This window comes from Mchenga conophoros, linkage group LG3 (assembly GCF_057382185.1).
Source record: "Mchenga conophoros isolate Kocher_MC1m ecotype Shallow Benthic linkage group LG3, M_conophoros_male_GT1.1, whole genome shotgun sequence".
NCBI classification, from domain to species: Eukaryota; Metazoa; Chordata; class Actinopteri; order Cichliformes; family Cichlidae; genus Mchenga; species Mchenga conophoros.
Window position 1 is genome coordinate 44,648,680 of NC_140528.1, and position 26,451 is coordinate 44,675,130.

Below are 26,451 nucleotides of genomic sequence, written 5' to 3' on the forward strand. Positions count from 1 at the left end.
CAATTTAATGATTTATTTATTATGCGGTGTGCAGATAATAGCAGAAAATAAAACCATCTGGTGCTCAGTATACTTGTTTTTCAAAGCAGCAGTTGACCAGAGGACAAAAACTTCACAGTTCAGTAATGCTAAGTAACACTTGATTTTGCAGTGTAGAGAAACATTGTACATTGTACTCATGATAATTTGCATAATAATGGTTCACGGCAAACTGAACAATCAAACTCGAAATAAACACACTGATGAATACAACACAAAAACAAGGAGTTATCAGAAACTCAACATCCCTATAATCAAAATGATCTGAATAATCATAGTTTCAGTTTCTTCTCAAGGATTTTTGTTCTGAGTATTTGAAGTGTGCAAGGAGGGATGTCGAGCTCATTTTAATTAAATATCCACAAATGGAGAGCAAAAATCAAAAGGAATACATTTAATTAATCTAATAATAATGATAATATCAATAACACCACCACCACTATGCCATTATTATTATTAAAAATAATAATTCATTATTATTTATTATTATTATTATCATTTTGATAATAAATTAATAATAAGCCTGTCAATCCTCTCCTAAAAAAAACTGTGTAAAACTGTATTTTATTCAAATATGTAAAAATCACAGTTAAAAAAAAACACCAAATATTTTAAAGTCATTGTCTTCTTTACATATGCGTTGATATTCTATGTGTGCAGATCAGACTGTGTGGTATAAATAAGCGCGAGAGGTAAAAATTTATCAAACATTCAGCAAAATGCAAACACATACACATGAATGTAAAGTATTGATGCGTATTCAGAAGTAATTCAGGTCAGTAAGATCTGTTTAGTCTCAGCTCACAACACCTAATAATAAAAACACTAAACTAAGGGCTCCAAAGATCAGATCAGCCCCTTCGAGCAGCACTTGGTTGAAGTGGAGAGAAACCTTCACACCCAAGCTAAAAAAGACATGCTATATTACTTCTGCTTTTGATTAGAAAAAGTAAACTGAATGGATGTTAATTCACTGAGCAGTTTCCAGTTTTTTGTTCCCCTCCCTCCCTCCACTCAACACTTTTAGCCCTTTTCTATTAGTACCTACTCAGGTCAGGTCGGCTCAGCTTGACTCAGTTTTTAGGGTTTGCCATTACCTTGTAGTACCTGGTACTTTATGAGTGAACTAAGTGTGGCGATCCAAAAATGTGACATTATTGATGGCTAGTCAGTGTTGCTAACTAGCCACTGTTAAAAGCCAGCAATGAGGGAAAGGACAGCCACAGAGCAATCAGTAAGTATCACCTTGACATCCTTATGTTCGGCTGCATCACTTTGACGCCTGCATGCATGTCAGGTGGCACTCGATTATAAAAGCAAATGACCAAAACCAAGCAGAGCAGAGTCGAAGTAGGTATTAGTAAAAAATGGCTATTTGTAGCTGAGTTGATGCCACACCATACCACCACCTTTGCAGAGGTGTAGAACCTTTACTGACCTCAGTAGACTTTCATTTTTTTTCCTACAGTCTTGAGGTAAATGTTGCTAAAGCATCAGCAAACATCTTTTCAGTTTTTCTCCTTTGTTTTTTTGTTTTCTCAAAATGTAACACTGCTCAAATAAAAGAGTGTGAAGATAAAATGTCTGACATCATGTGACAGAGGAAGTGAGGTAGTTTCAAAATTATCACCCGCAATGTCTAAAACTTTACTTGATTTGACATTAATGGACAGCAGAGATGGTCTTCAGTGTGGTGTACTTGATAAACGTAGTTACTGAAGTGTCAGCGTTTAATCTTTGCTCAACCCTTTACTTTCAGTTTGGGTCAAATTTGACCTTTTCTGACATTTTACAACGGTCTTAACAACACATCACCCCCCACCCTCACATTTCCATCGGCATCCACTAAAGTTACACACTACAAGTTTTTCTTCCCCCACTTACAAATCCCTCAATGGCCTGGTCCCACAGTACCTGTCTAACCTGCTGCACCCACACACACAGTCTCGAGTGCCATGGTCGGTCTCTCTCCCTCCTCAACCTCCATACTTTCATGGGCAGAGCATTCATTTTGGTTGCCCACACCCTCCTTCCTTCACAACGTGCCATCGGGATTTTTTTTTGTTGTTATTCCAGTTGTTATTATAACTTTTATTATTATAATTTGGTGTGATTAGCCTCACAATAAGAATATTCCTGGTTTAAATCTTGCCTGTGGCCTTTTTGCATGGATTTTCTTGGTACTCCAGATGGTTCAAAGTCTAAACACATACATTTCAGTTATGTTAGTAATTCTAATGTGTCCATGTGTATGCAGTACATAAAATGCTTGCAGTGCACCTGCAAGCACAAATATCCATGTGTCATTCCATACATGCAAAGGTGTGCACGCAAAGTTTCCTACCACTGCTTTGAATGCACAGATTAGCTTCAATAAGCAAGATTTGTTCTCTAGGTGTATATATTTAACTAGTATTAATAATTATAAATGTAGTTATGAGGGCATTTTTATGATAGATATGTGAGGACAGTGTTTAATCGTTTTAATGGTTACAAATTATCATCTAATAAACAAACAGTTTGTGATCTTATCATTTTCACTTTAAATTAAATATATTTAAATCCTTATGGCGGTTATTTGTAATCAGCAGGACTGATTCTTCCTCAGTAGGATGTGACGCTGCTTCTTATTTCTCTTAAGAAGCAACACTAACAAACCAACAGCTGCAGCAACAGCAATGACAGCACCAACAGCAGCAACAATCAGGATAGTCTGTGCTTCAACCTGTTCAACCTCAGTGTTTCCATCAGCATCTTCTCTTTCCATGATGTGCTTCTCCAACATGTTTTCATGCACTTCACCTGCAGAGCAAAGATTAGCTGTCAGAGAAGAAACCCTCAGATGTGAGCTTTAACGTGTTCAGCAGGTAAAGCTAGCAGAACAGCTTCAGTCAGCTGCAGTTAAGGAGATGTCAAGTTACATAAAATGTGTTTGGCTGTTGACCGAAAGCATCTATGTTAGCAGCATGCTACGACTTTACCCTTGATATACAGTAGTAAGAACTGCTAGCTCAGTGCATGTCATTTTCTGTATTAAAGCTACTCGCAACAGAGTGAGCAGCTCAGCATGTTTTATCTGACATGTGACACTAAACACACATATGTTTTTGCTGACTAAAGCCCAAAGGTTTTGTGTCACCTGGGCTTGAACTTGCTAAGTGAACATGCTAACTACGACATTATGGACGCACTCCATTTGCTGTTGGCATGACAAACTCACCTGTGACTGTGAGCTCAATGAAGTGACTGATCTCAGTGTGAACTCTTTTACTTCTCACAGGGTTCCTCACTGCTATGTGACACTCATACATCCCAGTGTCATTAAACGTGACCTTCTTCAGGATCACAGAAACGTCTCCATCCTTCATCTCTGGGTCCCTCAGCTTCACTCGGCCATGAAAAGATGGATGTTGGTAATTTTCATAGGAGCGTTTGTTCCTGTAGAAGTAGACGTAGCCGTCTGTGTTCAGGTCAGGTCTGCTCCACTTTACCACTGAGATTCTTTCATCTGTAGTAATCTGACACTGGAGAGTGACGTCTGCTCCGAGCGTCGCCTGCATATTCTGCTGAAGAGCTGAAGAAAAGAACGATCAATTTTCTTATTGCAAAGACATTTTTAATGCATGAAACTGACATTAAAACACGACATTTAATATTTTTAAACAAACCACAGTTGACCAAACAAAGTTTGAAGGAAAATTTCACCAATCTCAGGCGTGAAAACATCTCCTCTCTGTATTTAGCGCTGTAACCATATCAGGTTCTCTGAGCATGATTTAAAAAGTTCACTTTATGTTTTAAAAAAAAGAAGAACAAGAGAATTTAAATCTAGACCATGCTATGTACTGAAAGATTAGATAGAGAGACCGTGAGAGCGAGTGATGGAGATTAATGTCATCAACATACCAGTGTGTCAAAAGAAAATTGTACATAGTGTGATCAGCTACATGAAATGTGCTCTTTTTATGGATCACTAAGCAATCCACATGTCTACGTGACTTTTCACATAAACTCTTGTGTGATAAACTTATTTAGCAACTAACAACCTCAGCTCTTTTCTAAGAACGTACAGACTTAGAAAAGGGGAACCTCAGCTCTGAGTTCTTGGAATAACTTTGTTATCTTTGTACACACATGTGACCAGCTTGTATAAATAAAGAACGCAGACAGTGACAAAGCGCGAGTCCATGAGTGCCTCCTGCAAGGCCGAGCGCTCTGTGACTGCCCTCGCGAGTAAAGACAACTGCAGTGTTTGTGTTTTCTAACTAAAAAAAATCTCCTTAAAAGTGCTCAAAATGTCCTTAACTTCAATGTAGTTACTGAATTTCGTTCAGTAACTTATTTGATTATTCAATAGTGTAATGTGATTACACGACCACATTACTTTGAAATGTTTTACAGTCAAGACTTTACACAGACCCTGAAAATCAGCAACCAGCTTTATAGATATAGTAGCACAGTCGTTTGAGATGCACTATATCAATATAGATTCAGAGAGCATATTTAAAATCCATCTTTGCGATTCTGTCCACTCTTACCCTCTATATTTGGTTGCTTTTCAGCTAGTAAAGCAGAGCAGAGGTGGTAGGCCCAAATGGGGCTTTAGTTTTATTATATTGTATTAGAGACAACAACAAGCATATATAATATGACAGTTTTAGAATATATACGGTATTATTTTTATACACTTGTTTCAAATGGCAACATTTGGCAAACTTTAACTGAAAATGTAATTGATTGACAAAACTTGGTAACTGGGTAATAAAAAACACACGTGGTCTTCTGATCCATCTATGTGACCAAACCTACACAGGTGTGTCTGCATTTCCTCTTTTTTTCTCCGTTTGTCCTCTGTCATCATAGCAAATCCAAGTGGAGGCTAAGACCAAACTCCCTTTGATTTCCAAGAATTGTCCTCTCCTTGTTTTCAACATCACTTGTAATATTGAGTTTCCCCAATGCTGTGGTGTTCTCAAGGAATGTAAACTTTTCAAAGTATTGCTTTTAGTTGGATTTGATTTACTTACAATTTTTAGAAAATGTAAACTATAGTTAAAGTATGATTATTCTTTTTGCAGTAATCCAACTGTTTCTCTCCATCCAAACATGTATACTGTTATCTCTGAGCGAGCAACGTAACAGGGACAACCATCAACAAGGTAGACAGTGGAGGAAGGATACAGAACAAAAGCGTGATTTAGTTTTTTATTACAGCTTTACACACTTGAATTAATTAAATATTAAGAAAACGTCAAAACACACAGTAAAAATCTATCTAATCTAATCATCTATTGAAAACAAAACACACAGTAAAAACATGCATCTATTGAAACCCCTAAAGTTTCTTTCTATAATAAGAAGCAAGCCTGACACATGATAACCAGTCATGCCAACTACAGCTGTGTGGATGTTTGCTAATTATTATATATTTACCCAAAAGTGCACTTGTGAACTCTGATGCTGTCATAGTTGATTCTCAGTCCCTTTATCCTTTCTAAAAGTCTTCAAGAATTACTATTATTTTTTCCTCACAGCTCAATGAAGAAAATAATTACATTTAAAGTTTGCAGTTAAAAGTAATGCATGTGATCTATAACCCATTTTATATCAATGATTTATTTATTTATTTTAACCAATTACGAAAAGAGAAAGTTAAATTCCTTTGTCATTTGCAATCAGCCGAACCTTATTCCATGACTCATTTCATGACTCATTAGTTTCCTGATGACGCGCTCATTCTCGCAAATCCCGTTTTCCGACTAGGAATGCGTGATTAGCCGGATTAAAAAAAAAAGAAGTCTTTTGACCATCCCGTTGTCACAAAGGGGTCACAACCTAGTAGTGAGATTTCACCTGTTAAGCGAGAGTGAGTTTATCACCTTTAGACTGGGTGCCAATAACCTTTTTACGTAAATTGAATGGAACATTGAGACACGAACAGAACTCGCTCATTTATAAAACTGCCTTTAGTTGCAGAAAGAATAAGCAAGGAAAAAACTGTTTGACTCACCTGCAGACACAGAAATTAGTGACAAAAACAGGAGAAATCTGACAAAAGCCATCTGTGACAAGCCAGAGGGGAGAAGATTATAGCAGCCCTGACCTGAACAGAAAGAAGCAGCTCACATTCCAGACCTACCAGCCTTTTTAGGGAGGGTGGGCCACTTTAAAAACGAAACTATTTAAAATTACAGTCACACCGGAAAGTAGAACCATATATAATCCGCACTTTAAAAATGCAATGAAGAATGTATGACATTTCAGACAGAAAAAAGTCAACAAATCAATAGAAAACCCCCAAAAACTTTGATTTCCGATTTCCTTTTTAGACTTTTAAATGTGACAGTTCACCAGTGGATTAACAGGAAGCTCAACTGAATTCGTCTCCCTTCCCCCATCAGAACAGAAAAAAAATCATTTTCAGGTGAAATAAATCTGCTTTAGTTGATTATGATTTAATGAAACAAATATATAAATAATTAAATGTCCATTGATGTTCTCATTAATTATCTATTAATTCGTTTTGGCACCCATGTTTGGTCCTGATGCCTTCAAGTCTGGAACTGCAGCTGCTAGAATGCAGCTCAGGGAAGTATTCAGTTACATGTAGAGGATCTTTATCACCGATAACTTTCAATCAGTAAGAGACAAAGACTAAAGGGATCCAGTCCAGGTTTCTTTCATTCTTGATCAGCGTCAGACCTGAACGCACGGAGCAGCAGATCCAAATTAAAGTTCCCGCTCTTATTTATTCACATCTGAAATAATTGGCGCACTGAGTGTTCATAGCTGCTGCTGGTCTCATGTAAGCTGTCCTCACTCTGATTCAGGCGGCGCCCAAATAGTGTGTTACGGGCGGAGAGAGGGGAAAGCAAAACACCCACTTTTTATGTGAGCGTGCACAAACAGACACAGACAAACAGCCAACAAACAAAAAAAAGACAGAAAAAAAACACATTCAACCACTTCGTGTCAGTAACTGTTTTTGTGCAGTGAGGCCACGAGGTCCACTTAAAGACGCGTTCATATGATAAATATGAAGAAAGCTCCTGTATGACACTGATGGAGTCAAAACGAGTTAACGCTCACCTGCAGTCACGGTGAGCCCAGCACAGACATTTCCGCCTCATTGTTCTGCTGACCCGACTCTTCAAGCTCGCTAAATATCCAAGGCTGGTGAGATTTCCTGGGAACAGAACATCCCTTATCCCTTTATCCTAATTCTAATCCGAACGATGTCGAAGTTCAATTTGAAAATAAAACTCCCGAGTGTCATGACAGGTGGGTTTGTTCTCAGCCTCGCGCTCTGGCGACTGTTTGTGTCACGAGGACGAACAAAAACAGTCTGTGGGTGGGATCAGAAACACGTGCGTAATAACAAAGAAGGTCACGTTACTCAAATAAACGTCTGGCAGGCTTCGTGTTTCACAGCTGATCAACAACAAACCTGATCATTAATCAATAATCAGTCATATTAAAACCATCACAGAAGCTTTTTAATAGAATCAAAAGGATTCACGATCATCTTTACGTGAATCTCTGTAACTTTTAACCTTTATATACACTGCATGGCATTTCTATTTCATCTCATGCTCCTACTGCAAGTTCCTGTAAGTGCTTCACAATAAAACCCTATGTAAGACATCCAATTGAAGTGTTCATACAAAGGCTTTTAATTTGTAACAGATGCAGGAAGTGATGTGTTTAGACAAAAGAGGATTTAGCTTGTAGCTACTTTCAGCTGCTCAAAAAACTGAATTATATGAAGTCAGTTTCTGTTTATGTGCTTTTTTCCTTCAGAGCTGTTCTCTTGTTATCCAAAAATAATCAAAGCACTTTAAATATCAACACAACAGCTTTAACTTTTTGTGTGAAAGTACACAAACTACACCAGTGCTTGAATCTGATTTCTCACTTTGAGGAGAAGTGAAATATTTCACTTTTCACTGATATGTGACCCATCAGAAGTGGCGGTCCTAGCCTGTTTGGCGCCCTGGGCGAACTCTCCCTCTGGCACTGACAGATGCAAACAGACTAAATAACCTGATCCACAAGGTCAGTAATGTTGTGGGGATGTAGCTGGACTCTGCTAGGGTGGTGCCTGAGAGTCAGATGTTGTCCAAGATAAAGATAGTGTTGGATAACACCTCCCACCCACTCCATGACATGCTGGTCAGTCACAGGAGCACGTTCAGTGAGAGGGTGAAATTACCAAAAAGCACCACTGAACGACACAGGAAATCATTCCTGCCTGTGGCCATCTCCCTGTACAACGCATCCACTTAACACACTGTAAACACTGCAAAAGTTACACCCTTTTTACACGCGCTCTTTTCTACTCTGGAATATTCTTGAAAATTTTCTTGATAGTTATATAATTATTATATTATATTATAATTATAATCACCTCTGTTAATCCTTGATATTTATAATTGAGTGATCTCTACATATTAGTGCTATTTCTTAAATGTGTAAAATCTGTAACATAATGTACTGTTTGGAGTTTAGTCTGTTACTGCTACTATTTTTACCATTTCTTCTTGGAGCAACTGTAACCCACATTATTTCCTTAGGGATTAATAAAGTATTCTGATTCTGATTGGTTCAGGATGACCTGCCATTATCCAATGACACATCTGCTTACCTGTATCTTTTGCTCGTTTCTCCTCCTCTTCTTTTTTCTTTTTTCTAAACTGAGCTCCTGATGGCTTTGAACTTTTCTTGTCCGTCTTCCACTGGTTTTAATTTTGCCCTCCAGTATGAACACCCACCTCACAACCCGAGGATCATAATCTAATAGACCTACACCTTAGTTCACAGATTCACTTTGTCTAGGGTTTATTTCTGGGATTTCACACAACCCAGGATTCAAATCATGAATACATAATGGGCTTGGATTTACAACATTATGAATGAAATGTGCTCTATTTGGAAGCAGCAGCCCCCCCCCCTTTCGACAGGTTGTGTGTGAGACTTTAAATCATCAAACTGTAAGCCTCGTCGTCTCGTCGTCTTATGGACTGTACGTAGTGGAGATGACAATAAAGTTTAAATTGACTTCAGCAGCAAGCAACCACGATGCCGCCCTGGGCGACCGCCCATGTCGCCCATATCAAAAACCACTACTGCCCGTCAGCACTGCAGCTGTACTGCAAACACTTCAGTTTGTTCGGGATTCTTTGGCTGTGCTGGTTATTCTGATGTCACTTTCACTGAGCTGCAGATTGATGCTTTAACACTTTCAAGCCTCCAGGTGGCAGAAGAGCAACTTGAGCGACAACCAGTATCATCATAGAAGACACAAATATTCAAACATCATCATCATAAAATCTGTCACACACCATCTAGAAGTCTTTTTTTTTTACTGAGGAAGGAAAAAAAGGCGATTCGTTCTTAATCTGTTACTCCAGGGAAACACAAAGAGTGCAGGAGGAAGTTCAATCATGCAGAATATGAGTCATTACAGGTCACCTCAGTGTGATCCATGATTTCACGCACGCTTCGAGATGTGTACAGGTTGAGCAGATTGAGAGTGAAGAACATGTCAAAAAGAAGACTCAGACTTCGTCCTGAAGCAGAGGCTGCTCACTTTATTTTATCTGGAAGTGACAAGACTTGTTTAAAGGCCCAATGGATCAATGACTATAAAGGTTTCCCACTCCTCTCAGTGTTAACAAGAAGATCAGGGTAGATTGGCATTCAGCGGTGAGTGAGAGGAAGGACGCTAGCATCAACTAGCTAGCCGGTCGTCACGACAAAGCTACAAGAGCGTCTCTCAGCATGGGCCCGAAAAAAGTTCTGTCAGCCGAGGAAGGAGACGATATTAAGAAGTCGCTGGAGTTTATGACAGAGGAGATTTCTACTGTCAAACTGCAGCAGAAAGCCATCCTGGACCTGGTCGAGGAAGTTAAGGCTCTCCGCATCCAGAACGCCGAGAAGGATCGGCGGCTGGCGTACCTGGAGAACAGAGTGGCGGATTTGGAGCAGTACACCCGGATGTTATCATCACGGGGCTTCGCATCAAACCCCGGTCATACGCCCGGGCGGTCGCCACTGACAAGGTAGGAGGGCCAGGAGAGGAAGATGTCAACTCCACGGAGCATCAAGTGGTTACCTTTCTACGGTCCAAAGGTGTGGAAGTGGATTATAACAACATTGAGGCTTGCCACCCTCTACCCCGAAAAAATGACAGTGACAAACCAGCCATCATTGTGAGATTTGCAAAAAGAAAACAGAAAACAGCACTGTTAAAACAAGGAAGGAAACTGAAAGGATCCGATGTCTTCATGAACGAACATCTGATAAAAAGAAATGCGGACATTGCCAGGAAAGCACGTTACTTGAAGAAACAGGGAAAAATTCAAAATACATGGACCACCAACTGCAAAGTATTCATTAAACTCAATGGAACACCGGAACAAGCCAAAGTGTTGGTCATCAGAAATATGGAGGAGCTGGACAAATACTGAGGTCAACTTACTCTGGAGGTATGAATACACATGTGACGTGACACACAACACAACACATGGCACAGTCCAAAAGAACTTCATCTGCATCCGGCAACAATATCAACATGACTCATTGGAATTCTCTTTATGATAATCTGGAACTGAGAACATTTCGATACACAGACCATAATGTTCTAGACTTAGAAAAGGATATAGACCCGGAAAATAATTTCTTCTACAACATCAGCTGTAACTGCTGCTACTTCACTGATGAACAGTTTAAGCACACCATCAACACGGAAAATAAATTATCAATAATCCATTTTAATAGCAGAAGTCTGTATGCCAACTTCAACAATATAAAGGAATATCTAAATGAGTTGACAAATCCATTTGGAATTATTGCCATTTCTGAAACATGGATCAATGCGGAGAAAGGAATGGACTTTGGACTGGAGGGATATGAAGTGAATTTTGTAAATAGAAGGAACAAGAGTGGAGGGGGAGTAGCTGTGTATGTGGATAAAAACCTAAACTACAAGGTGGTAGAAAGTATGACAACTGTAATTGATAATTTACTAGAATGTATAACAATTGAAATTTATAAGGAAAAAGAAAAAAATGTAATAATTAGCTGTATATATAGAACACCTGGCTCTAGTATTCAAGTATTTAATGACTTCATAGAGGAAATATTCTCTAAAACAAATCAAAAAGTTATGTTTATCTGTGGTGATTTTAATATTGACCTGTTGAATCCAAAAAAGCATAAAATGAGCGACGAATTCCTAAACACTATGTACAGTTTGAGTTTACATCCTAAAATAACCAGGCCTAGCAGAATTACACCACATTGTGCCACCTTACTTGACAATATTTTCACTAACAATATGGAAAACAACATTGTGAGTGGATTATTAATTAATGACATCAGTGATCACCTACCAGTTTTTGCAGTTTATGACACTAATTATAAGAAAAATCAGCATGAAGAACAACTGTCATTAAATGTGACGTTCTTCAGGATCAGAGAAACGTCTCCATCCTTCATCTCCGGGTCCCTCAGCTTTACTCTTCCATGAAAAGATGGATGTTGGTAGTTTTCATAGGAGCGGTTGTTCCTGTAGAAGTAGACGTAGCCGTCTGTGTTCAGGTCAGCTCTGCTCCACTTCAACACTGAGATTCTTTCATCTGTGATAATTTGACACTGGAGAGTGACATCATCCCCAAGCTTCACTTGCAAACCCATCTGTAGCGCTGAAGACAAAAATCATCAGTTTTTATCTTAATGCATCTATGTTTATTATTAATTTTATAATTTTAATGCATGGAACTGATGTTAAAACTGCACATCTGCTGTGCTGATGCCTAAAGGGAGCAGTCAAAAGAAGTGTTATAGAAATGTAAAAATTTTATCTTGAGATGCATTAACTCCTTCAAACCCGCAACGTATTGGCCTGAAAGCTGCTGCTTCAAGTTAATTTAAAAGATATACACAAACACTTTGATGAATCAATGATTATTATAACCAGAGTCACCATATCAGGCTTCCAGTTTAATGACATAATTATTATGTCATTTTAAATTACATAATAATTTAAAGTCTAATATAGTTAAATAAAACTATGAAAATATAAAAATAAATTAACTATAAATTAACTATAAAAATATAGTAAATTTGTCATCAGTCAGCTTGATTTTTTGTTTGTTGTTGGTAAATAAATTACACTCGTTTAAGAGTGTAGGGGAGTGAAGAGAGAGTCTGCATCTGTAAGATAACATGTATGCAAACAGGAAGAGAAAGTGAAAGGGACAGCTAATAAAGTATGAACCGAGTGTGACAAATGAATATTTGAACCAATTAAGAGAAAAAGACGTGTGAATCCTAAGTTTGTATTTTTTGTTTATAAACTCAGGGATTGCAGTGATGCTACAGATTAACATGCTTATTTAATCAGTCAGTTCATGTGGACATAAGCAATGAACATTACTAGAAACGATAAAATTTTTTACTGTCTGTTGGAGGAAAACATCATCCGGCCAACACTTAAACCTTTACAAACAAAACCATTAACTGGGCACTAATTAACTTCCCATGTGAATTAAATGGAGCTCAGCTAGCATAAACATTGTTCACTTTACTCATGAGTTTTTGGTTTGAGAAGAAATTTTAAAAATGTAAGTGTGTTTCACTAACCTGCAGAAACAGATGCTAGAGGCAAAAACAGGAGCAATCTTACAGCAGCCATCTGTGAGCGGAGGGTGGAGAGGGGAGTAGCAGCAGCCTGATAGTGAGACAGAGAGGAAAGCCTACATCAACACCAAGCCTTTTATATAGCGGGGGACTGATCCTAATCTTATCGCTGAAACTGCAGCTGGCACAACACCAATTAGAAATGTTCATTTAACATTTTAGGATATTTATAACCAATCATTTTAACCTTACAACACTATCACTGGGGGATTTTCACCCGAGCAAATATATTTACACAATTTTCAATATGTTGCATTTGTCTGAGTGTCATGGGTCCTTGCGTAGCTTCAGCACTGTCTTTGACGTCTTTGAAGGCTGTTTCCCTACCCCAAAGCCCACTTTTTTCCTACAGGCATCTGTTTGGGTTTGTTTGTTTCTTACTCTCTGATTGTGTAATAAAAGTATGAACATGTATTGTATGAAGCGCCTTGAGGCGACTTTTGTTGTGATTTGGCGCTATATAAATAAAATTGAATTGAATTGAACTGAATTATTTATAAGTTACACTTGTGTTTGAATCCTTGCAGCTTATCACACATTTGATTTCCATATGTGACGACTGCAAGTGTCTAGAGTGAGGACAGACTGAGGGACCCACTGCTGCACATCATCTGTGAGGCTTTGCATCCCCGATGATCCACCAGGACAAACTCAGCAGTGTGTGAGGAAGAGGAGGAGGAAGAGCCAGCAGCAGCTGACAGATGGAGAGAATAGACAGACTGTTCCCTGTTTGTGAAGGACTGCTAGAAAAGTTTAACATAACTGTCTGTCCTGAATCAGTATTATTAGGTAATGTTCAAATAATTGTATCATTCCAGTGTTTTCAGTGTGGGAGAAAGTACTCAGGGCCTTCAAGTTACACACTATGAAAGGCAGCAACAAGTTTAATGTTCAGAAACCTAAAGTATGTATCAGCAGCAGAATGGAACTAAAAATAAATGTTTGTTTCAGTTCTATGAAGCTTTGAGTATTTTGGATTAGTAGTACTGCTGTGTTTGTTGCATCATATTGCTGTAATTGTTTATATGCTTTATATATTCTGAGGTAAGTTGATCTATAGTGTTACATCATATTCTATAAGGATGTTATGTGTTTGTAGACTTTCTGCCCAGTTTGACCCATTTAGCAGAAGTCAGCCTGTTTAAGGCTCTGATATCTATTCTGTATGACTTAAAGCAGTTATGACATGGTCTGATTTTCTCACCCAATAAAGGAATATTCAATATATCAGTCTGCTCTTCATTCTATCAGAAATGGTCTTCACAGCTCGTACATTTTCTTTTTACACATGTATCTAAGCATTGAGCCAAATGTAATGATGCCAACATATTAAACGAACAATATTTGTCTCTTATGTATAACACATCTGTATATCCACTGTCAGAGATACTTGTCTTTGAGCACTGTTTCATATTCGTGTGTCATATGCTTATTCAGCTGATCTCTGACGTCTCAACAGTAGGTTATGCACAGAAAGAAGGCAAGGCAAGGCAAATTTATTTGTAAAGCACAATTCAACAACAAGGTGATTCAAAGTGCTTTACAGAGACATTAGAAACAAAAACAAATAAAAAGCATAATTTAAAATTGATTAAAACAAGCAAACAAACAAACTAACTAAACACACACATTCACATTCACACCTGTTCGCGCGATCTGAACCCTTATCGTAAGGGGAGCTTCCAGTCCTTCTGTGGACGAGCTACTTTCTATTTTAAATTCCCTGAATTTAAAATACTCTCTAGAAACGAAAGAAAGGAAAAGAAAATGAGTGAGTGCGCACAGACAGACGCAGAAAGTCTGCACAGGAAGTTTTTAACCTCCTATCAGTGAATCTGACAGAACTTTCAGGTTCTATGAAGCCAGCAAACTAAAAAGAAAACAAACCGCTCTGCAGTTTCCCCACCCTCCATGTCAGTTACTGCTTATCTGCAGTGACAGCTGGCAGATCACGCGGTTTAAAGGCATGTTTACATGATAAATATGAAGAAAGCTCTTGTGTGACACTGCTGGAGTCAAAACAGGTTAACACTCACCTGCAGAGATGACCAGATGTACCAGCAGCCACATTGTCAAATTGTTCTGCTGATCCGACTCTTCAAATTTTGCTAATTATCCCAGTTTAAACTATGATGGGGTTAAAATTCAGCTTGGAAATAAAGCTGAGATGTCCGAGTGGGTACAGTCGCGTTTGTTTTCAGCAGCTCGATCCGATTATGTCAGGAGAAGGAGAAAATAAATAATAATAATATAATGAGGGCGGGGTCATAAACACAAGCGTAAATGCGACGAGGCTGAAGACAAAAACAAAAAGCGTGTGCTTCAGGGCTGATAGAAGCTGTTTAACACGCTTTACTTTATATCTACCTGCCCATCTCTATTTGATGATTTCATATTTCAGTATTTCTCTTTGATCTCTCATCCTCCTCTGCCTCACACTGAGGACATGTCTGTAAAAGTTTGAAACTGAGTGTTTAGAGCAGCCTGAAGTTTTAACTTGCAGGGATTTCCTACTCTAATATCATTGTTTAATGTGACGCTCTAGAAGACGATGTACATCACAGAAAATATGAAGCCTTTTTACTTTACATCTCTGCACCATCCTCGGCCACACAGTGATCATCCTGCATGGGTTTAAAAAGTAATGAAAACAAAAATAATGAAACCTGTTTTATTGTTTGAGGGCATTAAAGAGCACACATGTCACAGTAGTAGAAACAGAATATTTCTAAGGACTAAGATGATGACTGTGGAAGTGGGCAAGGAGTTTAAAAATATCTGAAAGTATCTCTGAATATACTCTGAGTGCATTTGATTTATGTTTTAGAGACAATTCAGTTGATTATTATTCATGTGATTATGTTTTCCTGCCACTGAAAAATAACAGATCTTACAGTGTCTCAGATTGCTCTGCTCATGAGCACCTGGGAGTTTCTAACACATGGCTGGTTGAAAGAGGAAATCTCCATTGTTGATGTGATGGAGAGAGAAACTGTCTGTGAAGTTTCCTGTAATAATCACACTACAAAACAAACAGGTGCAGACTGTAGTGATTGTAACCTGCTGAGAAAGTACAAGAATTCTTTTTTTCTGCATTTTTTAACAGATTTAACAGTTTTTCTGTAAAACAAACAACAACTTTCTTAAATTTTATTAAGATACAAACTGAAATGTAATCAATCATCTTTCAGGGAGAAAGTAATTCACATTGTTGGAAATTTCCCAGAACACCAAGAGTCTGTGGGCAAAGGTAAACACACAGGCAAACAGATGCGGTGAGAGAATGATGAAAGGAAAGTGGAAATAACAAAAGACATAATGAAACTAAAACACACTGAACAAAATGTTGGGGGAAAACACCATGATGCAAATGCAAACAGCAACCTCTCAAACAGATTTCAAAAGTACGAAAAACTCAAAACAGAGAAGCTTTCAAACTGAGAACATGAAGTCTGAGTAAAAGCAACCAGAAAACCCCCAAAATTATGCAATAAAAAACTTAAAAGGAACTCAGTGCCTTGAAGTGGTCATGAAACAAAAACAGTAAAATAACAGCAGAAACATAAAGAAACAAACAAAAAGAAAAAAAAAGTCCCAACTGTTACTATGAAAATACAGAAAATAAAACTCAGATGCTCACAGGTTATGCTGTGAAACTATGGGAAACAATTACGCTAAACAAACAAAAACAAAAGAGATGTTATTGTTAGAGTTTGAGTTTGACACTTTGAGTGGGTATAAAACTGATTTGGTTGCAGTTTTAAATTTGTTTGTCTGCCCTGAAGATTTCATGTGGATATCTTCTGCACTTCAGGGGAAAAATGCTGGAGAAACCGGGTGAATTAATACTACAAAGAAAGTCTGTGTGTTTTTTCTAAATATACTAAAGTTATGGTGCAAAAAAAAAAAAAAAAAAAAAAAAAATCAGCTGATTCTGAAGAGGTCAGGCGGGAACTACGAACACAGACGCCGCTCCTTCTCAGAAGCACATCGCCCACAGAACTGGTCCCACCTGTCCTCCCTCTCTGTGTATTGCTCTCACGCACAATTAGCTTACTGTACCAGAAACTCCTGGACGTTTCAGACCAGCTGCTGGTTATCTGCCTCCATGTGCTGCTGTTTCTTTCTTTTAAATCTCCACATTGCCACAAATCCAGCTGTAATAACAATGACAGTCGCAGCAGCAGAGACAGCAGGAACAACCATCTGATCTGTCCTAGTCTCCACTTCTACCACCTCCTCTATGTTTCCATCTCCTGTTTTCACCAGTTTCATGTTTCCATGAGTTTCACCTGCAGAAAAACATCAGCTGTCAGCGGAAAATCTGTCAGACACCAAAGCAGCAGCAAACCTACAGGTGTACAAATCCAGGACACCGGTTGTTTGTTGTCACAGACTCTGCAGCCATAATCAGTGCTGATACCTCATGTTATTTTTGTGCATATGTTTTCTTACCTTCTGCACATATTGTACATTTAATCTCTGAACACATCGTAATTCAATTAACTGCACATACACGTGCATTTTTGTGTATTTCTATGCTGTATGTGTGACATTTGTTTAGTATGTTTTGCTTGTCTTTCTGTAGCACCGATGTGGGACAATACTACAATTTCAGTATACTATTGTACAAACTATGACTGTGCAATGATAGTAAAGAGCCGGCCCTACAGCAGCTTTAGCTCCTCATCAGAAAAAAAGCATGTCTAGCATCTGTGCTAGCAGCATGCAATGCTACTGCCCTTCACATTCACACTGGAAGGAGTGAGCAGAGGAGACCATGGGAGGTACTCTTCATTTATTTGTCAAGTTGCAAGTGCAGAGAAGTGTAACCGTCTCATAAAGCTGCGAGACTGCGCAGTTCCTGTAGGTGCTGGGAGCCAACTGATTTTATTTTCAATTTTCAGGTTTGTAAATGATGTGGGAGCTGAGCGTGAGCTCCACAAACTCACCTGTGACTGTGAGGTTGATGAAGTGACTGATCTCAGTGTGAACTCTTTTACTTCTCACAGGGTTCCTCACAGCTATGTGACACTCATACATCCCAGTGTCATTAAACGCGACGTTCTTCAGAATCAGAGAAACGTCTCCGTCCTTCATCTCCGGGTCCCTCAGCTTCACTCTGCCATGAAAAGATGGATGTTGGTAGTTTTCATAGGAGCGTTTGTTCCTGTAGAAGTAGACGTAGCCGTCTGTGTTCAGGTCAGCTCTGCTCCACTTCAACACCGAGATTATTTCATCTGTGGAAATCTGACACTGAAGAGTGACGTCAGCTCCAAGCTTTGCCTCAATATCCTGCTGCAGAGCTGAAGACAACAAAATAATCAGTAATCATGAGTTTAATTTCAAACCTGTGACTTTTTTTAATTTATGAAGCTGCTGTTAAACATAACCTTTGACACTTTTAATGTTTGACACATCTCTGGTGTGAGCGCCTCATGATGGAAACGTTTTTAGGCAAGTAAGCGAAGTGACTTCTTGTAAAACGCCTGCAGTTCTGGGAAAAATAAAAGTTTCCATTAGACTAAGTGAAAATTTAAGTAAACTGCAAGACTCAGGAGCTTTCTCAGCAATGACCTGACATAATCATCTCTCACATCGCTGTCCTTCTGTTCTTTACACTGTTACTTCAGTTCAAAGCTCATTTAAATTCATATTTCCAGCTTCGTAACAGTTTACAGGGGGGTGAATTTAAAAGAAAAAGAAATAAAATTAGGAACATGGTTAATTAACAGGTGTTATAAGATGGCTGTGTGCAGCTTCTAACTGCTGACTTAACCTCAGCTAACTGGAGATGCGTGAATTAGACCTGTGGACCTTCTTTGTCCTGTTGGTGCATTTTTAATTTAATTATCTTACAATTAATATTATTGCTGCTGTGCAGAGGAGACCATCAAATCAGTTTTTGCTCCAGGTTTTTTGAGTGATTTATTTGGATGTTAGCATATCAGCACATCCAATACAGATCCAACAATATTCAACATGAACCCCAATAATCAGACGACCCCTATGAGCAAGCAGTTGGTGACAGTGGGAAGGAAAAACTCTTTTAACAGGAGGAAACATTCCGGTTGAGGGTGAGCGCAGGGAGACAGGATAAAAGACATGCTATTGAACAGACTGTGAGATGAATAGTAACTCAGGATTAAATGCAGAGAGGTGTATAAACACATGCTGAGTGAAAAAGAAACACTGTGCCAAACTGCAAAAAAAACAGGTGGTCCTCAGGTTATAGCAAACAGAAAAAAAGGGGGCACAAACCAGAGCGTGGTTCTCCTCTCTGAAGGGAAGAACCATTAATACCAAGTGAAACTGGGTTGAAATTGTTTTTTAGTATTAGAAAAAGGACATTGCCCCAAACCACCAAACAGGTGGCCCTCTGTTTACATAAACCAGGTTTTAGAGAAAAAACTAGAAGTTCAGATCATGTGTTCACAGCATGATTCAGATAAACTAGAATCCGAATTTACTGGCTCTTAGTTGTGGTCAATTCAATAAGATGAGACAGATTCTTATGCCAACTACAGGGGACAGAAGATAAATAGTTTAGGTTGATAGTTTCTTTAAACCACAGCACTTAAATTATCTTAAAGAAAAATCGAAAATATTTTCTTCTGTTTTGTTCAGATTTGGTGTCTCCACTTTGCTGCACGTCAGGTTTGAGTTTCATTAATTTGTCAAAAAAAAGACAAAAAATGCAACAAATTAAGTTTAAAAATTAATACGATTGTTTTTGTTTTTTTTACTTTGTTTAGTTCTATTAGAGCAGAGGTTGGGAACTCCAGGCCTTAAGGGCCGGTGTCCTGCAGGTTTTAGATCTCTCCCTGGGTCAGCACACCTGAATCAAATGATTAGGTCATTACCAGGCCTCTGGAGAACTTTAAGACATGTTGAGGAGGTAATTTAGCCATTTAAATCAGCTGTGTTGGATCAAGGACACATCTAAAACCTGCAGGACACCGGCCCTGGAGGCCTGGAGTTAGACGCCCCTGTATTTGAGTGATGCTTTGAAATATGCATGTCGGACTAAGCATCAGTTTGTGTGAAAGTGATGCTTCCACTACACCAGATTAATTTTAAAGCTTTCATAAAATTTTACACATTTTAAGTGAAATAATATTTAAAAAAATCATGTTAATTAAACAGTGGTAACATTTAAAAATATCAAAAAAGATTTTTTTCACAAGCCAATAGAATTCTTGATGGGCCATTAAAACTAAAAAAGTTTTAAAAAAGTAAAAGTTATTTTTTCTGCCTTAGTTTAGATTTCACATGTATTGTGTTTTCATGACTTTGACCTTTCTTGAGGTTATTTATGCAGTTTTGTATTTTAACAGGAGATTACGAGTATGTAGGTGTTTATCCCTCACTGATTTTCTGTTTTGAAGTTTGCAGTCTTTTGTCTTTGTTGTCAGCATCCTGCAATTTCATAAAGTCAGCATCAAAGCGAAAACACTGTACAAGAGCCACAGACTCAGGATGTTTACATCGTGGTTTAACTAGGCGTGTACCCAGAGGGTGTCATAAAACTCTGGTACTTTTTACTTACGTAAAGTCTAAAAAGTTTTTTTCAACAGCTTTCAAAACATCGTGAAGCCCTGTGCAGACATTGTAGAGTCTACACCATCCACTATCTCACTATCAAAAACTGCAGTGTATTAACTCGAGACTCTTCATCCAAGGTCAATAAAAAGTGATTCAGGAAAAGAGGAAGTCATATTGACCACAACCTCCAAATAATACTCAAAAATGAACATTTCACATGTTAAACAAATCACTCTGAATGATACTTATTAACCATTACTTAACCCTTATTACTCATAGGTTTCTTCTTGGTTCTGTAGGAATAAAAATACAACTTCAGTTTCACTCACATGTAGATGCAGAAACGAGGGATGAAATCAGGAGGAAATTGAGAGAATCCATCTGTGACCACAGCTGTAAGATACTGCAGAGGCTTCACCTACACCGAAAGATGTTGACAGGGAACAGAAACCTTTTATACACAGAAGCGAAACAGAAAGAGCCACTCCGGAGTGCCCCCACAGTCCGCGTCACACTGTGTGACACTGGTGGACATGCACACACGGAGCAAAACGCAATGGTGCAGGTTGATCACATGAAGGTAATTCTTTTTACTACAGAAAGTTCCTGTAAATGCCCCATAATAAAAGCCTCAGTAAGCAATACAATGCAACTGTTTGCAGAAATGCTTTTAATTAGTAGCAAAAGCGCTACTTTTAGACAAAAGAGCATATAGCTAATAGCTGCTTCCAGCTCCTCTCTAATAAAGAGAGTTAAAAAGAAAAATTATTTTAAGTTAGTCATCAGTCTCATGTTGTGGACTTTTTTCCTTCTTAGCTGCTCTAAATGGTCTCTTGTTATCCAAACGAATCAAAGTACTTTAAATATCAACACGACAGCTTTAACTTTATGTTTTGTGTGAACGTGATGCTCAAACTGCAACAGCTGAATCTGGTCTCTCACTTTAAAGGGAAGTGAAGTGTGACCCGTCAGCAAACACTTCAGTTTGTTCGGGATTCTTTGGCTGTGCTGGTTATTCTGATGTCACATTCACTGAGCTGCAGATTGATGCTTTAACACTTTCAAGCCTCCAGGTGGCAGAAGAGCAGCTTGAGTGACAACAGATCATCATAGAAGACACAAATATTCAAGATTCATGATATGTATTGTCATATACACTGCAAAACACAAATGGTTATGCTGAGCAATGAAATTCATACTTTGAGAGATCCCTTCACACGACTAAATAAACAACTAAAAAAAGATTATTATAATATAAGAATAAACCTAACTCTAAGCATAGAAAATAATAAGTAAAGTTAAATGAGTGTTATGTACACAAGGGTAGGGTTTAGTTAAACACTCATAAATATTCAAACATGATCATATATTAAATCCAAATCAAAGAGTTTACTTTGCAGTTAAAAAAAAAAGTGAAATGTCTCCAAATGACCTTCATACAGTCAGAGTGTGTGGGAGTGGATCGCAAAGAAGCCAGGCAATACTAACGAGAGTTACTCAATATTCCAGCGACGAATAGCTCAGAGCCCCAGCCTTAAGAAGAGCCAGAGAACTGCAATTCGCTCGAGATCAGCTGCAGGTGCGTGGGCCAAGGGCAGGAGCCCAATCAGAGCTCCGCCCAGGCAGACAGGTAGGAGAGAGAGAGCGAGAGAAAAACAACAAACACTTGTGGCCACACTGGGCTGGCCGGGGAGGCACAGGGACCATGACAGTACCCCCACCCCCCCAACGGGAGCCTCCCGGCGACCCACCAGGCCTACCTGGGTGCAGGCGGTGGAAGTCCCGGAGCAGACCCCTACCCACGATAGCCGACCGGGGCACCCAGGAATGTTGCTGTAGCCCGTAGCCCTCCCAGTCAACCAGGTACTGAAATCCCCGACCCCGGCGTCAGGAGTCCAAGATGCGCGAGACTGCGTAAACCAGCTGGCCACCCACGAGCCGGGGGGGCGGCAGGGGCCTGGAAGGAGGGCACAACGGGCTGGAGACCACTGGTTTGACCTGAGAGACATGGAATACATCATGAATACGCATATTGCGTGGCAGTACCAAGCGGACGGATGCAGGGTTGATCACAGCACCGATTTCAAACGGGCCGATGAAGTTGGGGGTGAGTTTCTTAGATTCCGCACGTAAGGGCACGAATTGAGTGGAGAGCCATACCTTCTGCCCCACCACATACTCAGGGGCGGCCGTCCGGTGGCGATCCGCGAGTGCCTTATTCCGTTCCTTCGTCCGGAGTAAAGCCGCCCGAGTGGCCCGCCAGGCCCTGCGACACCTGCGGAGGTGATGTTGGACAGACGGAACAGTATGCTCACCTTCAACCATGGGAAACAGAGGTGGTTGGTATCCCAGAGACGCCTCGAAGGGTGACACGCCGGTAGCAGAGGATGTGTGACTGTTGTGAGCATACTCTATCCATGGCAGGTGTTCGCTCCAGATGGCCTGGTTATGAGAGGCGACACAGCGGATGGCGGCCTCCAACTCTTGGTTGATGCGCTCCGTTTGGCCGTTGCTTTGTGGGTGGAAGCCAGAGGAGAGGCTCATACGGTCTATGAGGGGGAAGTGAACGTGCCCCGTCTTTACTAAACACTTCAGCCAAATCATGATAAACACGCGGGACTGGCTGGTCAGACCCTTGAGATGTGGTTGGAGCAGGTGCAGCTTGGAGACAGTTCATGTAGCAGTCAATGCTCCACCCGGTTACTCTTTCTTCCAATCGATGTGCGGATTGTGTTGGAGCAGCCATGGATAACCCAATACAAAGGGGGTGCGCGGTGCTTGAAACACAAAAAGCTTGATGCGCTCTGAGTGGTTACCCGAGAGAGTAAGAGACAGGGGTTCTGTGATTTGGGTTATGTCTGACAAGCGTTGCCCAGATAGGGCTGTGACAGCAAGTGGATCGGGTAGGGCGTGTAGTGTGATGTTTAGCTTTTTCGCCAGAGCTGCGTCAATGAAACTGCTCAGCACATGAATCCACTAGAGCTTGAAGAGAGTGGGTAACGTTCTTAATGGTGAGTTTTGCAGGTGGTGGCTGTAGCTCAGGTGGCAGAGCAGGTCAGCCACTAATCAGAAGGTCGGTGGTTCGATCCCAGCCTGCATCCTGGCTGCATGCCAAATATCCTTGGGCAAGATACTAACCCCATGTTTGCCTACTGGTGGTGGTCAGAGGGCCCGGTGGCGCCTGTGTCCGGCAGCCTCGCTCTGTCAGTGTGCCCCAGGGCAGCTGTGGCTACAATGTAGCTTGCTATCGCCAATGTGTGTGAATGACTGAATGTAGTGTAAAGCGCTTTGGGGTCCTATGGACTAGAAAAGCGCTATACAAATGCAGGCCATTTACCATTTTTGCAGGTAACATAAGCCGGGGGAGAGAACATTTAGTCGTTATATCGCCCACCAGTATTCTCTCAACTACTGGCGAGCGCCCTTTTGCCCGTGAAGAGGCAAAATGGCCCTTACGGCTGCAATATAAACACTCACCGGCGGCCATACGCTGTTGATGTTCTGCGGGCGAGAGCTGCGAACGTCCAAGTTGCATGGGCTGCTCCTCCTCTTCAACCTCGCCGTGCTCGCGTGCCGCTCCAGGCCCCGGTGAGGCGTCCCTCGGTGGCCGAGGCTGAGCGAAGCGACGTTGCGTGCTTTGCCGTGCACGCAGGCGATCGTCTATTCGGATGCATAGGGACATGATCGCACCTAAAGAGGGTAACTCACGCACCATCAGTTCATCTTTAATATCCTTACTCACATTATTTAGCAGTGCCGTCTTTAAAGCTTCCTGCCCCCACCCCGCTTGAGTCGCTAGTGTCCAAAAGTCAACAGAAAAATCTGCCAGGCTCTGCTTACCTTGCTTCAGATTCATGAGGCGGAGCCCAGCCGCCGCAGCAGTGGAGCCCTTATCAAAAACACTCCGAAACAGAGACATAAAAATCATCATAAGTAATTTCGGGACTAGCGCTTAGCACAGCTTGTGCCCAGGTCAGCGCCAGTGGCGTGTCTAGAAAATTTTTGTTGGGGGGGCCAGGTAGGGGCACAGATTTGGAGAAGGGTGGCAGATGTAATTGGCAGATAATGTTAAAAACAATTCTATTAACCATAATTCAATAACCCTGTAAACCTAATAACCGAATGCGCTTTTAACTCTTATTAGAATGAGATTTTAACCACTACTGTGCAAAGTTTTTAGATACTGCGTTGCTAAAGGACAAGAGATACAATCAGTGCTTTGTCAGTGTTTACTCAGCATTCAAGGACATCAATATTTGCATAGTATTTTTACTGACATATAGTACACATATGTTTTGGGCAAAAACATTTTTTAATATTAAAATATGAACATTTGTAACAAACAATTGACAAATTAGCCAATGCAAAACTTTATCTGCCTGTTAAAAAAAGAAGATAATCTTCTCACAAACTGGTGTTTGGTTTTGAAACAGGAAAAAAGTGGAGAAACAACTGAAAAGACTAACATTTGAATAAAACCTGAAAGCAAGTAAATACTTTCTATGCTGCCTTATGGTAAACTTTGGTAATATTGATAAAGAACAGCACTGGCTGATGATGAAATCCAGTCAGCTGGCATGGTGACACTGCCAGTATTAACCTGCAGGGCTGGACTGGGACAGAAAATCGGGCATTTTGACTAGAGACCGACCCACCAGGTATTAAAACCATAAAGCCTTTGACTGAAAACAAATGCTGTTGTGACAGTGATGTACAGTCTTGTTGGTATATGTATGATTTCTATACATTTTACATCAGATAAAAACTTGGGTTGTAAGATTTAGATAATTATTTAATAAAAACTAGATATTTTAAATGAGAATAAGAAAGAAAAGTATTTCTTTGTGCCCCCTTTCCCTGTTAATGCCCTACCTGGCCCCCTGGCAACACTTTGCTAGACCCGCCCCTGCACAGTTACCAGCTGTCAGCTACATAAAAAAGGATCCTGGTGTTATTTGTCTCTCAGAAACAGTTGATAACTTCAACTCATTCATGTCACCTAAAAGGTAAACCTGTTTCTCCATCACCTGTTCAGCTCTGATGATTCAGTAAGGACATCTCCTGGTTTCATCTTCATGTTTCCCTCTCACCACATATCCAAACCGACATCATGACCAGCAGCTTTGCAGCTGTGGCTCCAGCAAACATCAGCTGATACTAGAAATTAATATTAAATACATTCTAACAACAGCTGATCAAGCTTAAACGTGCTGCTGTTGTTTAGCGCGACATCTGCTGGTTTCCTCTTTCTGGCACAAAGTGGGCGATAAACAAACAAGAGAGACGATCAGCTGATCATTGATCAGTTTCATGATTGAAGTAGCAACAGGAGAGAGAGGGGGGAGAATGAGAGAAGAGGCAGCTGTGCAGCATAAAGACAGAATAAATCCAGCTTTGTGTCTTTTTTCCATTCTAGCTGAAGTTCGGGACAAACTGCGTCTCTTCTCAGCTCAATACGAAACGTGTAATATTTTCTCTGATTGAGGGACCATTCCATTTTTTTAAGGAGCCGTTGGCAACTCTACTAACCTTATGAATAAAATAAAGTTCACTATCAGTAACATCATAGCACCCACCCACCTAAAAACTCCATCAAGCTGGCTAGAACGCAGTATGAGTTATTGCAACTGAGGGTAAAAAGTCAGCACAACGAAAATAAACTCCACCTAAACTTGGTTTATATCTGACCCAGATAGACTGCAGGTCATAACTTCTTACCTGAAGTTCAGTTCACCTGACACTCGGACTGGCGGCTGCTTCGGGTCTCTCCTCCTGCCTCCCCTTCCCTCATCCACCTGCTGGCCTCTGTGGAAGCCCCGCCATAGCCACCACCAAACAACGGAGTTATTTCTACACATCGACCTGCATCTGGCCAATCCACCACCTCTCATTGTTCATGCCATTACAAAAAATAAAAAAAAAATAAGTCACCGGGCATGTGCCCGGTATGCCCGATGGCCAGTCCAGCTATGTTAACCTGCAACCAAATCTGCAGCTCCATACAGCAATGTTACGACTTAGATTATATCTTATAACTCATGACTCTTATGTTAGCTGCCCTCAGTAGCATACTGTCTGAAATATTCCACGGCTGCAATAATTCTTTAAGTGTTATTTTTTCCTTGGGATTCTAATTTCGCCGAAGTTTACTAAACTCAACAAACT

At 40.1% G+C, this 26,451-nt stretch overlaps 1 protein-coding gene across 2 annotated transcripts; it reads right to left on the bottom strand.

The window, feature by feature from the left end:
- Window positions 1–26,451, bottom strand: LOC146578903 (matrix remodeling-associated protein 8-like). 2 transcript variants are annotated; one of them, XM_085268871.1, is made up of 5 exons: window positions 23,764–26,440; window positions 20,616–20,704; window positions 17,694–18,047; window positions 3,260–3,613; window positions 1–2,841 (listed from the first exon to the last, which is right to left on the bottom strand). In XM_085268871.1, the coding sequence occupies exons 2-5, from the start codon at window positions 20,665–20,667 to the stop codon at window positions 2,624–2,626; spliced, it is 978 nt and encodes a 325-aa protein (XP_085124997.1). In that variant the 5' UTR covers window positions 20,668–20,704; window positions 23,764–26,440; the 3' UTR covers window positions 1–2,623. The 2 variants fall into 2 exon arrangements, with proteins under 2 accessions (XP_085124997.1, XP_085124998.1); XM_085268872.1 differs by lacking the exons at window positions 1–2,841; window positions 3,260–3,613 and adding exons at window positions 14,222–17,033; window positions 22,047–22,284 and having other exon boundaries at window positions 17,694–17,863; window positions 22,447–26,451.